Here is a 13,976-nt window from a genome sequence, read left to right as displayed (position 1 = left end):
GCGGACCCGACGTTGTCGGTGCTCGGGCCCTAAAAATTACATTTCATAAAGTAACACAACGTACCTCAAATTACATAATGCCAATAGCATTAAGCTGAATGTTGTTGGTCATGTCAGATTAATTTAAATTTGTCGATTTACTCTAAATTACATTTATACTAGTAACTAAACATTATACTCCATACACTACTTTAATTTTATATGTATTTTAAACGAATGCATCTCAGATTTTTTACATGTAAATATTTTATTATAATGTAAACGTTAGCAGCAACGGTTCCATTTTTACACTAATGAAAATTCCTAAACATGTTTCTGATTAAAATCACAGATTTCAACAAGAGGCAATTACAGCGTTACAGTTTAGTAGCTGTGTTTGTATTTAACAAAAGCAGCACTACAAAGTGTGTAATATTTACTTAAATACAGAGTTTAATTATTTAAGTCACTTTCTTTCCATGCAAGCACAAAGTTATTTACACAATGATTAAAACTAAAGGTGAATAAAACTAAAAACAAAATATTTACCTTCATTTAAACATTAAAACAATCTAAAGTGGGCTGACAGTGATGCGCTCAAACACTCGTCTTCCATCCCTTTGCTGATGAAGCAGCTCTCTCTCTCTTTTTATTTCAGGTTAATGAGGATTTGGCACTTCACCTAAAAACAAACAGAGGACGGGTGAAACATTGTACAAGTAGGCGACTTTTTTAAACAAATACAAAATCCTGCGTGATGTAGGAAGCGTTACCTCGTGCCAGCGCAGTGTGAAGACGGGCAGGGCCAGGTGACAGTGGGGGCAGGTGCTGATCTGGTCCGGGTCTCCTGCATCGGCACCGGTTCTTCTGCCGGGCCTGTCTGACAGGGAGTCGGCCTGGTAGCCCCTCGACAGCCAAGGGGTGGCCCTCTGCCAGGTGAAATAATCCTCATCCTCACCCTCTTCTTCCTCCTCTGACGCGGCCTCTTCGTCGTCCAACCTGGTTGCTAGAAGACACACCAGCTGGTTTGGAGGATACAAACAAATGTGTTATTTTAATTGGAAAAAATGCTGAAAATGGGATTTTGAGCTTTCAGCGAAATAAATTATGGGAAGAAAACAAATTTCTTTCGTTTGCAAAATTAAAAGCTGAATTTGCGAAGCAGAGAAACACACTTTTGCTCCATCGTTACACTCTGAGGTTTTACTGCCACAGAATAACTTGGTCTGGATGTGCCAAAAACTGCAGTTCCTCAAACGGCCACTTGAGGCAAAGCGAGTCAATAGTCCATAGACCTCTATGTTAAACTGCTCAACTTAACAGCAGAAATAAACACGTTTACAGCCTGGTAAAAAAACCTGTTTTGGTCTCTATAGCTAATAATATGTATATTCCCATAATATGTAAGAGAAAAATGCCCCCACATAACCGTTTACCTCATGTTCTTCTATGTCCTCAGCTGGAAAAGATGCCAAACATCTGCTGCAACTCGCCGTTGTTTTTGCTGTGAAAAAGAAAACAAGACTTGGTCATGGTTTAAAGCGTAAATACATGGCGATAGCTGTGTTTAGTATCCAACATCTCCTTACTCTTGTTCGGCGGCACTACTTCGCTGGCGGTTGGAGGAGGACCCGAGCCGCCGTTGGTAGCCGAGCAGCTGGCGCCGTGGCCGGGCAGGTCCTTCAGGGTGACGTAGCGGCCGCAGTCCCGGCAGAGCTCGGTGCGACTCCCGCAGACCAGACGGTGCTCGTCCACATCTTTAGACGGCAGCTCCAGCTCGCAGAACGGACAGCTCTGCAGACGCTCCTCACACTCATCGGACTGAGAGGCGGAGCAGAGTTATTAAACCTTTTACTAATAATCTGACAGCAGACAGACAGCGGTGCTCTTTTTCCCACCTTGACAGGAGTTAAGTTATTGGGTAAAGCTGAATAGTTGCATATTCTGGGTTTCTTTGGCATTAGAGTGGAAATTAAATGATGAACTACATGTTTTTTATATCCAGAAATATTGTCAATCCTTGATTATTTTTTTAAGTATGGTTAAAAAGGAACGGCACCCTAAATATCCTGTCTTCTCGTCCACAAGCTCCACAAACAAATGGATTCTACATTTCCCATAATGCAACAGGATCATTAGAGGTGGTTCATATAGAGAGGCAAAGTCCCGCCCATCATATGTTTAATTTATGGCACAATTGAAACGGGATCAAAAAGTTATTTGTCTCTCACCGTTAACTACTGTTCATATTTATTCCAAAAGTAAGTCCCGTGGTGGTCCACCAGAAAGGGGGCGGGACCTCGCTTCTCTACACTATGTATATGTGTGTGTGTGTGTATATATATATATATGTGTGTATGTACGCTATACTTCCCTCATACCTTTATGTCCAGGAAAACAACACCAACAGAACCGCTTCACTCACCTCGTGATCCAGGAGGTGACGACGTTCCATCTTCAGGTAACACTTGGAGCATCTCACCTGCAAACAAACAGTTTAAACCTGCAGAGAATACACCACCGTGTGTGTGCGCTTGTGTGTGTGTGTGTGTGTGTGTGTGTGCGCGCACCTCGGTGTGCTGCTCCTCTCTGTGTTCGTCCAGTTGCTCTCTAGGAACTGGTTCATCGCAGTCGGGGCAGAGACACAGGAAGCGTCTGCAGTGCGTTTCATGCAGAGCGAAGTTTGCCTCGGCAACGTCTTTGTGGCTGAAAGAGACGAAAGCATCCCCTGCTTTATGGTCTGTTTGACTCTAAATGGACCATCATTTACTAAATGAACATCATGCTGTATTGAAGAAGACTTGAAACTAGAGATTGAGACCATAAACTCATGTTTACAATGTTTACTGAGGTAATAAATCAAGAGAGAAGTAGTCATTTTCTCATAGACTTCTATACAACCAGAGGAGTCGCCCCCTGGTGGACAGTAGAGAGAATGCAACTTTAACACATGAAGCTTTGGCTTCACTCTGATCAATACAGTAGACAGGAAGTTGTTACATTATGCGTTGATGGGGAAACATCACTGCTGAGTTACTGATTTAACTGGTGTTGTTAATGCAGAATCAGTTCGCACTAGAACATGAGACTCACCCTTTAAAACTATCACTAAACATCTTTCTTTCTTCTTCTTCTTGAAATCATAAAAGTGAACTGTTTTGTTCACATGACCTCTGAACTCAGGTCATCTGTCCTGTTTTCAAAACCCCAAAAGCAAAACATAGAAAGTGAAAGTGACTTTGTCATCATATCGTCTTCAGCTGTGGTCTAACCTCCCAGTTAAAGAGCAATAAATAGGAAAACTACATAGAAACAAGCAGCACTTTATCCCACCGCTCCCTCAACCTCATTAGATTATTTTTAATATTCAATATACAGCTAAATGAGGCTGAACTTTAACAGCAACCAACGTGTAAGAAATCCACATTGGTTCACGCCCCACGGACATGACATCTGATTGATTTAGCTGAAACTTTAAACGACTTTTAAAAGTAATTTAAACTCTCACCACGTGCCGCAGATGCGTGTTGCCTGTTTGTCATCCATCGAAAATAAATCCTAGAAACAAAGATCCGCTTGAAGACAGAGGATCGAACTTCAGTCTCAGTTCAGCAAAACAGAAAGTGAAATCATTCTGCGCCGTCACGTGCTGTTATGTTGCGCACCTGACACAAGGTGGCGCAAATATATGTGTGTGTGTGTGTGTGTGTGTATATATACCACGCATCTTCAACCCCTACGCTCCAACCTGACACTTCTAATAAATGATATTCATTTCTTCATGTGTTAAATCACTTTGATTGTTACTAACAAACCATCTTATTGTTGTTATGATATAAACTGCAGGAAACTTAAAAAAAGTGACCGACTGTTTGTAAAATATTATTTTTATAGCAAGACACATAAAACAGGCTCGTTTTTGATAAGGTAAGATATTTCACTGAAATTCACATTTTAATACCAATATTCTCTTTTGTTGATATTTATCAGGATATGTCTGATATTTATATTATATGTTTAAATCTCAGCATTAAATAGTTTGTTGTTGTTTTTGGGTTGACCAGCAGATGGCGCTGCTATAGCATCAGCTGTGTCTGTACTGCTGGGTCACGTGATGAACACAGCTCTGCGTTCTACTATCGAATACAACTAAAATAGGAAACAAATATGTATAATATATCATTTTATACTTTTCAAAGATTTTGAAAATCTTAAGCTCCTCAGCAGCCAAACATTCACATCTGGCGTTTTCTTTATAGTTCATATTTTTTATCTTTGTCACATGTTGCAATGTTTCAGGTTGCAGTTGATCGTGCACGTCTTTGCATTTTATTACCATACAATGAACACAATTTATTTTATTTTCTAAAACACAACAATGAGATACAATCATCCGTCTCTGTTGTTCTTGTTTCCCTGAGTTGACTGTCTCATAAGAGACGAGTGTTCATGTGGGAGGAAAGAAAGAAAGAAAGCAACATCAAAAGAGTGAGACAGGTTCTAAAAGTCTCACACTGATATTTGATATTTGTCCTTTATTAAAATATAAATCAAAGCCAGCCTCTGTTATCCATCTATGATATGAATCCGTTTTTCACTTCACATTTAATGAAATCTGAGGTTCACCTTCATCTGACGGTCTTGCACGGATGCTCGTGTTTGTTTGAAAGAACAAACTTTATATATATATATATATATATATATATATATATATATATATATAAAGTTAGTTTACAGACCCGGATCCTCCAGCAGAGACCGATCCACCGTGAACAGACCCAGATCCGGCTTCACCTGCAGTCGGAGCTCCGGAGGGAGGAGGAGAGCTCAGCTCCCAGCAGCAGCAGCATCTCCTCCTCCCTCCTCCTCCTCCTCCTCCTCCTCCTCCTCCTCCTCCTCCTCCTCCTCCTCCTCCTCCTCCTCCAGGAGCAGAGCTTCTCCTCTCTGGAACTCTCCAACACCGACACCACGCTGCTGGAGACCCAGGACGTGTTGCTGGACCCTCTGGAGGGAAGGGAAGCAACGGGAGAACCAGAACCAGTACTGAGAGGTTTTCTAAAGGGACTCTGGTGCTCAGAGACACTACCACTTTAGTCCACAGGGGGCGACAGAGTCAACACTAAATGAAAATTCCTCGTAGTAACTTTAAAGAAAGAACAAACAGTGAAAATGCTCCTATGAGGCTTCTGTCATTGGCCAAAACCGAGCATTGGCTTTGTTTTAACTGTAACATATTTCCTGAAATAATGTGCACTTTAAACAGCACCTTCAGATAGGACCAGTGTTTCATCTGGCAGGCTGATTGTAACTGGTAATCTTTATGAGCCAACCCTCCGGTTTGCACAGCTTGAGAGAGAGAGAGAGAAAGAGAGAGAGAGAGAGAGAGAGAGAGCTGGCTCACACCGCTGGAGGATCCTTTGCCCCGTGAGGACACAATCACACCGATAATACACCAACGTATCTCACACAGACTAACGCAGCGACACACAGTGATCCTTTGTGTTTATTCAAACGTTAACCGATGACCAACAGAGAAGGAAGAGATAGCAGCCACGTGTGAAATAGCAGCTATAGAGTCAGACGTGTGTGTGTGTGTGTGTGTGTTGTCCTCCATCTATATCGATCCAGATTTAATAATGTTCAGGAGGGAAACATGCACGCGCATCAAAAACAAACTGTACAACCATAACATCTGATATACTTCTCCACTGTACAAAGATTCTTAGTTTTTTTTTTGTGCCAACAGATTATTTATACAAAAGTATTTTTTTTTTTTTAAATAACATCTCATACGTACAGAGTGTTGGCTTGTTATTTGGTGAGTTAACTTGTATCATGTGAAACTCTTCCGTTTCCAGTAGAAATTGTTCTTAAATCGGGTCGAGCTGTTGCTGTGATTTCCTCTTCTTCACCGTCCACTGTCTGATGAACACGCGTCTCCTTTGTGATTGTACTTCAGGCTGAAGAGTTGAATGTAGATGAGAGACGCAAAGATCCTCCGTCTGATGTTGCACTTTGCTACAAATCCTGAGAAAAGAAACATTCGCCTTTCTATTTTTTAGTTTAGCTTTTTTAGTTTTTTTTTTTAGAAAAGTTGGACAAATCTTTATAAACCGTACAAACACTCACAGCAACAAGAGAGACCAAATGCAGGCAAACGATACATCATGGTGACGGCTGAACGGTGGTCATGGCTCTCTGCGGCCACGAGAGGGCAGCCTCGCGACACAAATCAAAACCTCCGATAGCAAACGGAAAAAGGACACCAGCGTGGTGGCAAAGCACAGGATGCTACGGATCTCAGTCCATTTCTTAAAATCTGTCGGGGACTGAAATCACTGGTTTGCTGCCAAATCTTTTAGTGTCTGATTATATTTAAGTGTTTAAGCTACAAAGAAGAGAAACTGAGGAAACATGTTGCTTAATTAAAACAAATATAGCTTATGAATTCTATGCACGGGATATATCTGCTAAAATACAAAAATAGATGATTTGAAAGTAAATTTAAACATAGAAAAATATATATATAATCAAATGATATATATGCACGTGATCAGCGGTCATGTGACCCATGCTCTAGATTGGTTAATACAGACAAACGGTTGTATAGGCTTCCTAATTGAAAACAAGTGTTCTGATAATGTTATAGGCAAGAAGAGGCTTTCTGTATCATCCTGTCGGCTCTGATGAATGTGATGAGGGAGGGAGGGAGGGAGGTCACCACACGGAGCATTTGTCCGCGGGGTTCATTGGGGAGCTCTTCGGACAGTGGAAAACACGGGAAAACTCATCAAACTGGGAAACGCTGCCAATCACCCTGCAGGGGGAGAAAACACGGGAACGTCCAGTAATGTTGAGATCGGGAAACATCTGCAGTCACGATGCAGTTTAAGTGCAAACGATCACGCATTTCTTTAACATTACAGCCGTACACATCTTATTTAGATCTACCTGAGAACATATTTCTTTGTTGTTAAATATAGTTTTTTGCTTTTCCTTTCATGCATCAGGGTAGTTTCTCTCTCTCAAGTTAGTTACATGTTGAACAATAGAAATGTCAGTAAACTAGTTTAATCAACATCAGAAAAGTCAAATGTTTACATAAAACTCCAAAATATAACAATCGCACAAATGTGATTGTTATATTTTCCACATCACCATCTCTGTTTTGATTGGGTTTCATCATAGTGATCAGTTGAGATCTTTCTTAAAAGATAAAAGATCACATTTAGTTATGCGAGTGAGTAAACTGTACCTGTAGTGCTCCGGCGCGTGTTTGTCAGTCAGCAGCTGCAGGTAGATGGACTGAGATCTTCTCTTCATGCACCAGTTCTGGAAATACGACAATAACACAACAGTGACCCGACCCGGAGACAGTTGAGCCAGAGCGGGACTTCTACTTCATCTCAGAGGGAAATGTTAGACTTTATTTAATACACTACAGTTGTTTTAAGCGCTTTAGGCCTACGAGCTACGTTTCTGATGAAACTGATGTGATGAGCTTATAAAATTCATGTTTAAAGATCAAACCAGTGTTGAACAAACTTTTTGGCAACCACTTGTTGTTAGTCCCCCTCTAAACCTCCAATGTGTTTCCAGTCGTTTCATGCATTCTTTTCAAAATAAACATCTGTCTTCACAGGAAACTACTTAGTTAGGTTTAGCAAAAGATTGTGGTTCGGGTAAAAATAACTGCAGAAGTGACAATACTTAAGGAAGTTACTTCACAAATAAATCAACGTTGACTTCTCGTTTCACTCGTGGGCACGAACAACAGTCTCCTGGATAAAAGACCATTTTTTTATTCCTCGTTAGACCTCCTGGTCCATGATTACGTGGATTACATTAAGTAATAGCTGTTTGAGTCCCAAATAGGGAAAATTATCCAATATTTCAAGAAAAGCAAAGATTAAAGAACATATATTGTGCATATCTTTATTTCCTCCTCAGTAATCATGTCACGACCCCTCAGATTTATCTCGGGACCCTTTAGAGGGGCCCGACCCTTAGTTTGGCCACCTCTGGACTAAACTACATAACTGTATATAAAGTAGTTAGTAGAACTGGCTCCACCTCGAACAGCCACAACAGCTAAATGCTACAGATGCATTGATTAATTAGTACTATTTTAATGTAATACAATACATTATATATGAATGTTTGCACATATACTGTACTTGGGTTTCACATCACTTCCCCGGAGCAAGAGCTTTAAAGTTGAAAGCTAAAAACACTGCAAATTGCATTAAAAAGTGCGTCTAGATTTTCGGTTACATTAAGCCATGAATTTCAATGAAACCATTGAATTTCAATGATAGTGGTAATAGTTACAAAGAGCCGGGGTGGTCTAGTGCTTCGAGCCACTGCGCCGTCATCAACGCAGCGTTTTGTGATCCGTCCAGCGGTTAACGGATCCATCAGCTAATGCCGGGATAATACATAACTCCTACCTGCTCCCTGTGAGCCGTCACTCCGGCGGAGAGCGGCGGCTAAAACGATTTAACATGTAAATGTAATGAAAGACGATAGCGTAAGAACCACTGGGAGGCTTCTGTACCTGTGCAAAGGCAATGAAGACCAGCTGTTCATGTGTGTATTTGAGCCCAGGCAGCGGCCTCTCAGGTCCATGTTCCCTCACCCACTTCTGATACGCCTGGAGAGAGAGAGAGAGAGAGAGAGAGAGAGAGAGAGAGAGAGAGAGAAAGAAAAAAAAAAAAAAAGAAAAAAAAAAAGAAAGAAAGAAAGAAAGAAAGAAAGAAAGAAAGAAAGAAAGAGAGAGAGAGAGAGAGAGAGAGAGAGAGAGAGAGAGGAGGGAGTGAATAAAGAACACACAACTTCCCCTTGTAGATATCTCAGCTGATCTAACTGATGGACCAACAGTCTCACAGCTGTTTGTGAAATAGTCAAGAAATGTAATCTGTTGGTTCGGTTTAGGCAACAAAACCACCAACAGTTAGGTTTACGTAGCAAAGCCACCTCGTTGGGTTCAGGAAAAACATCACGGTTGGCCTTAAAATAGTTTTAAGTTAATCTGTTAGAATTTTATAAAATGAAACTAACAGTTATGTTTTGGCAACAAAACTACAAAAAGTTATGTTTCGGCAACAAAACTACAAAAAGTTATCTTTCGGCAACAAAACTACAAAAAGTTATCTTTCGGCAACAAAACTACAAAAAGTTATGTTTCGGCAACAAAACTACAAAAAGTTATCTTTCGTCAACAAAACTACAAAAAGTTATGTTTCGGCAACATAACTAGGAAAAGTTATGTTTTGGCAACAAAACTACAAAAAGTTATGTTTCGGCAACAAAACTACAAAAAGTTATGTTTCGGCAACAAAACTACAAACAGTTATGTTTAGGCAACATAACTAGGAAAAGTTATGTTTCGGCAACAAAACTACAAAAAGTTATGTTTCGGTAACATAACTACGAACAGTTATGTTTCGGCAACAAAACTACAAAAAGTTATGTTTCGGCAACAAAACTACGAACAGTTATGTTTCGGCAACAAAACTACGAACAGTTATGTTTTGGCAACAAAACTACAAACAGTTATGTTTCGGCAACATAAGTAGGAAAAGTTATGTTTTGGCAACAAAACTACAAAAAGTTATGTTTCGGCAACAAAACTACAAAAAGTTATGTTTCGGCAACAAAACTACAAAAAGTTATGTTTCGGCAACAAAACTACGAACAGTTATGTTTCGGCAACAAAACTACAAAAAGTTATGTTTCGGCAACAAAACTACGAACAGTTATGTTTCGGCAACAAAACTACAAAAAGTTATGTTTCGGCAACAAAACTACAAAAAGTTATGTTTCGGCAACATAACTAGGAAAAGTTATGTTTTGGCAACAAAACTACAAAAAGTTATATTTCGGCAACAAAACTACAAAAAGTTATGTTTTGGCAACAAAACTACAAAAAGTTATGTTTCGGCAACAAAACTACAAAAAGTTATGTTTCGGCAACATAACTACGAACAGTTATGTTTCGGCAACATAACTACGAACAGTTATGTTTCGGCAACAAAACTACAAGTCAAATACACAGAAAACAAGGGATCCTTTTCAAACAGAATAAAGAAAAGTAATTTATGAGTAAAGACACATATTTTCAGGTGCTACTGATAGAGTTTGTGAAGCCATGAATTTGTACATTGATTGTCCAATATTACTTACATAGTACGACAGTTTGAGTCCTCCCATGTCTGCTATGTTCTCCCCCAGCGTCAGACGACCGTTCACCTAGACACACAGAAAGGAAACATCTGAAACGCTGAAAGGTCTTACAGTCTCTGCCCCTATACTTCTGTGCTAGTATGTACATGTACTTCAAGGATGTACTTCGATCCTGGATCTGGCCTGTGATAAAAAGACATTTTAAGAAAAATTCCGTGTTTTAGGAAATTTGCTTTCCTACCAAGAGTTAGAGACAATCATTTTCTGCTCATCTCTGTTGTCTGTACGCTAAATATGAAGCTGGAGCCGGGAGACTGTTACCTTAGCTTAGCATGAAAACTGGAAACAGCTAGCCTGTTAGCTTAGTCTGTACAAAAACCAAAGAGTTACAAGTTAAGTCCCCAGATGAAGCGGCCTAGCGGTTTTCATTGGCGAAGTGCTCTTTAAGGGAACATCCATGTAATCAAGTGTATCTTTGTGTAACCTGCACACAATATTACAAAAGTCTTCCCCAGAGAACATTTGATGTAATCAGCAATAACAATAAATCAAGCTGCATCATATTAGAGATGGACACAGACTTGCTGACACACAGTTTTAAACATAAATATCAGCTGACCCATCTATGAAATGATTGTTTGTGCAGTGTGTGTGTGTGTGTGTGTGTGCGCGCAGACCAACCCTCTGGTTGTAAACGGTGAAGTTATCGTAGAGCTTGACGATGCATTCGGCCTTCTTCTGGAACTTTCTGTAGGACTCCTCTGTCCACCACTGTTTGAGGTTGCCGTGGCGGTCGTACTGGCCCCCTAGGGACATGAACCATTGCATCACTAAGATGAAGGGCAAAAGGGCAAGGGGGGGGCAGTGTTAGCGTGGAGACAACACAACCTGCAACTTTCCTTCACAGTCAAAAAAGCTGCCCAGCACGCCATCTCTGAAGCCTTTTTTTTTTGTTGCTGCGGGAGTCAAACCAGTAGGAGGCAAAACGTTTTCTGGATGACTTTGGCTGATGTATTCCGTTCAAGAACTTTTCCAGCAAAATAAATTTGTAAAATAAGCGTTTGACTAATAGGTTTGTGAACTACCAGCTTCTTTGGCAAAGATATTCCAGTATTTATTTGGTAGGTGGTTCGCAGAAGTATTTAAAAGTCTTCTGATGTGTCGGAAAGGGCAGCACTTTTGACTGGAAATGAAAGTCAGGAGATTGTGGCTCGAAATAGTCTTTTTTGGGGGGGTAGATCGTACAAATTACACAAATCATCAGGGGACCCTTTGCTGCTTCTGTGGAATAGAATAGTTCAGTGCAATAGCGGGAGGACTCTGAATGGTGAAAGCATGGGCGGATGGGGCGTTGTTGTGATGGATTGTAGGTGAAGAGGCTGTAAATTCTTACCCCAGTCGTCATATCCATGTGTTAGCTCATGGCCAATGATCGCTCCTATTCCTCCGTAGTTCAGAGACCTGGCAGCAGGAAGGAGAAATATGGACCATTACACAAAACTAAAACTTTCTAGGTATCTACAGTAAATAAGTTTCATAGCGTTTCATAAGTGAATGCACTTATGAATTTCGGTGCTACAGTCGTACTTGGTCTGGTCTGGACTGGTATGACCACGCTGTTATTAATCCCACTGCTCTTCTTGGCAAAACCCGCCTTGTGCAGCATTTAAGCGCTCGGATTGGCCAGGCGTCCATACTTCTATGGATTCATAATCACGCAGTATGACCACTATGTTAGTTAGCTAATGTTAGTTACAAAGCAAAATCTAAAGTTTTCTGAAATTATTTAATTAGTTTGCTGACTTTGTGACTCTTCTCTAGTAGTGCTACGGTAATGCTATATTTAAATTTTTACAATTAATCTGCAACTGCCACAGTGGCCAATGTTCAGCAAAAGGTACTTAGTTTCGTTACAAAAGAACACTACGCTTTCTTTTCAATTACATTTTACATGTATAGACAAATATCACAAATTTGCCTCTGAGGGCTTTACAATCCACACAACTTGAGACATCCTCTGTTCTTGGAACCTCGCATCAGAAAAGATCCAAGACACAGTTAGCTTACCATAAAACATTGGAAACGGGGGAAAGCCTGGCTCGTGGTTTTTGTATAAAGTAAACAAATGAGATGTAACATGTTAATTACTGCGCTTTATAGTTGCTTTTAGGTGGCTTTTGTTACCTTTGGACAGAGCCAGGCTAGCGTGTTTCCCCATCGTTCATGCTAAGCTAAGGTAAGCTATGCATCTCCTGACAGGAGAGTGGTATTGATGTGGGACTTTCGAAGATAAATCATAGATTTGAAGTCCGAAACTCATGCACGTTGTACACAGCTTTAGAGGTCATCGCGGATCATGAAATTGGAGATATTTGCATTTGTTCTAAAGTAGAAATATCTAGTTTACCGTTACTTGCTTGACAGATGCCCAAAGTTAGGTCTGTGCTTATCCACTTACTGAAGAACAAAGCAATATGCCGTTTGACTGATTCCAGTCGTCTCATCACAGACAGCTCTGTGGCTTTCTTCTCTGGTTTTGTCCCGTTGTCCTCATTGCTAATTCTGCTCAGCCGAGCCATTTAAAATGTAAGTTGCACTCGGGATCTAATTTCGGGTCCATGTGGCTCAGATTGGTATAAAAAAAGCTCAATGCCACATTTCTTTCCTGCTCGCACTGATTAGAAAACATCTGTTTTACATGTGAGGGAAAATCCGCATTGGGACCTTTCTGGCTGCAGTGTGAGCATAAATCTTAATTTCCCAAGTCGTTGAAAACAAAATGCAACACTCCGTAACACGTCGCCAGAACCTGCTCGTGTCCCCAATGCTTCCAAAAAGCAGCGGGTTGCTCAACCTCTCCTTGACCCTGGGCTGAAGCTCGAGTGCTGTCTTTTGCGCCACATGCAGATATAGAGAAGGATGAAAGGGCAGACTCGGGGCTATTCACATGGCTACATCTGAAAATGACTTTCTGACAGCTAGTCGATACGCTGCCTCACACCGGGCCTGACTCTCCTGCTAAACTAACTGGCTGATTGAAGCTTCATTATACTCGAGGTGGTGGTGGTGGAGAGGTGGGTGTGTGTGTGTGTGTGAGTGAGAGAGTTTATGGGAGGTTAGGGCTACTGCAGTAATAACTTCAAGGAGACAGGTACACACACACACAGTCATGTTTTCATGACTTTTGGGGACATTTCATTTCCTGGAGACTTACCATGACCATAACCGCTACCAGCCTAATCTTAACCCTTACCCTTATCTTAACCAGAGACCGACTCTTCACCCTAAAATGCAATGATTTTTTTTAATGGGGACGAGCAATTTGTCCCCATTTGTACCCCAAAAAACGCCGGTCCCCACAATGTATCTTTAACATTTACTAGACCTGTAAAAACACGCCCACACACACTTTACCATATGATTAATTCATATTGATCAGCATGCATGGCAGCAGGTAGTACAAGTAGTGGTGGTGATCACCTCTAATGAAGACATAGAAGTGTTCGCTAATGTTGGGTGTATAAACTGCTAATTGAAGAGAGGTAGTGTGTGTGTGTGTGTGTGTGTGTGTGTGTGAGGGGGGGGGGGGCTACTCGGGGGAGTTGCAGCATTTTGGACTGTAGTATTTACTGGTTTGGAATAATACTCAATACTGGCAGCAGTAGGTTTGCCCCTCAGCGAGGAGCTTTGGTTAACAAAGGGTATGTGAAAAAACAAAGAAGGTAGTTCATTCCTCGGTGCTACGCTGCATTGGTTTCTAACTGGCCATTTTCTAAACCACGCCAAAAAATGTTGTAGATTGATTTTATACC

At 40.8% G+C, this 13,976-nt stretch overlaps 2 protein-coding genes across 2 annotated transcripts in view; both read right to left on the bottom strand.

Annotated features, from left to right (window-relative positions):
- Nucleotides 1-282: 282 nt before the first annotated feature.
- Nucleotides 283-3,614, bottom strand: xaf1 (XIAP associated factor 1). The gene is made up of 7 exons (XM_079166929.1): nucleotides 3,488-3,614; nucleotides 2,550-2,685; nucleotides 2,405-2,461; nucleotides 1,569-1,800; nucleotides 1,416-1,483; nucleotides 753-1,001; nucleotides 283-661 (listed from the first exon to the last, which is right to left on the bottom strand). The coding sequence occupies exons 1-7, from the start codon at nucleotides 3,523-3,525 to the stop codon at nucleotides 629-631; spliced, it is 813 nt and encodes a 270-aa protein (XP_079023055.1). The 5' UTR covers nucleotides 3,526-3,614; the 3' UTR covers nucleotides 283-628.
- A 3,082-nt stretch (nucleotides 3,615-6,696) lies between these two features.
- ecel1 (endothelin converting enzyme-like 1) overlaps nucleotides 6,697-13,976 on the bottom strand; it is a gene marked incomplete at both ends in the record, with an annotated part of 34,935 nt that continues 27,655 nt past the window's right edge. The window contains 6 exons of the mRNA XM_079166802.1: nucleotides 6,697-6,796; nucleotides 7,235-7,311; nucleotides 8,537-8,632; nucleotides 10,165-10,230; nucleotides 10,846-10,994; nucleotides 11,558-11,625. Of these exons, the coding sequence (XP_079022928.1) occupies nucleotides 6,697-6,796; nucleotides 7,235-7,311; nucleotides 8,537-8,632; nucleotides 10,165-10,230; nucleotides 10,846-10,994; nucleotides 11,558-11,625 (556 nt within the window). The remainder of the gene's footprint in view (nucleotides 6,797-7,234; nucleotides 7,312-8,536; nucleotides 8,633-10,164; nucleotides 10,231-10,845; nucleotides 10,995-11,557; nucleotides 11,626-13,976) is intronic.

The sequence above is a fragment of the Pholis gunnellus genome, assembly GCF_910591455.1.
Source record: "Pholis gunnellus genome assembly, chromosome: 9".
Classification (NCBI taxonomy): Eukaryota; Metazoa; Chordata; class Actinopteri; order Perciformes; family Pholidae; genus Pholis; species Pholis gunnellus.
This window is presented reverse-complemented; position numbering and strand designations above follow the sequence as displayed.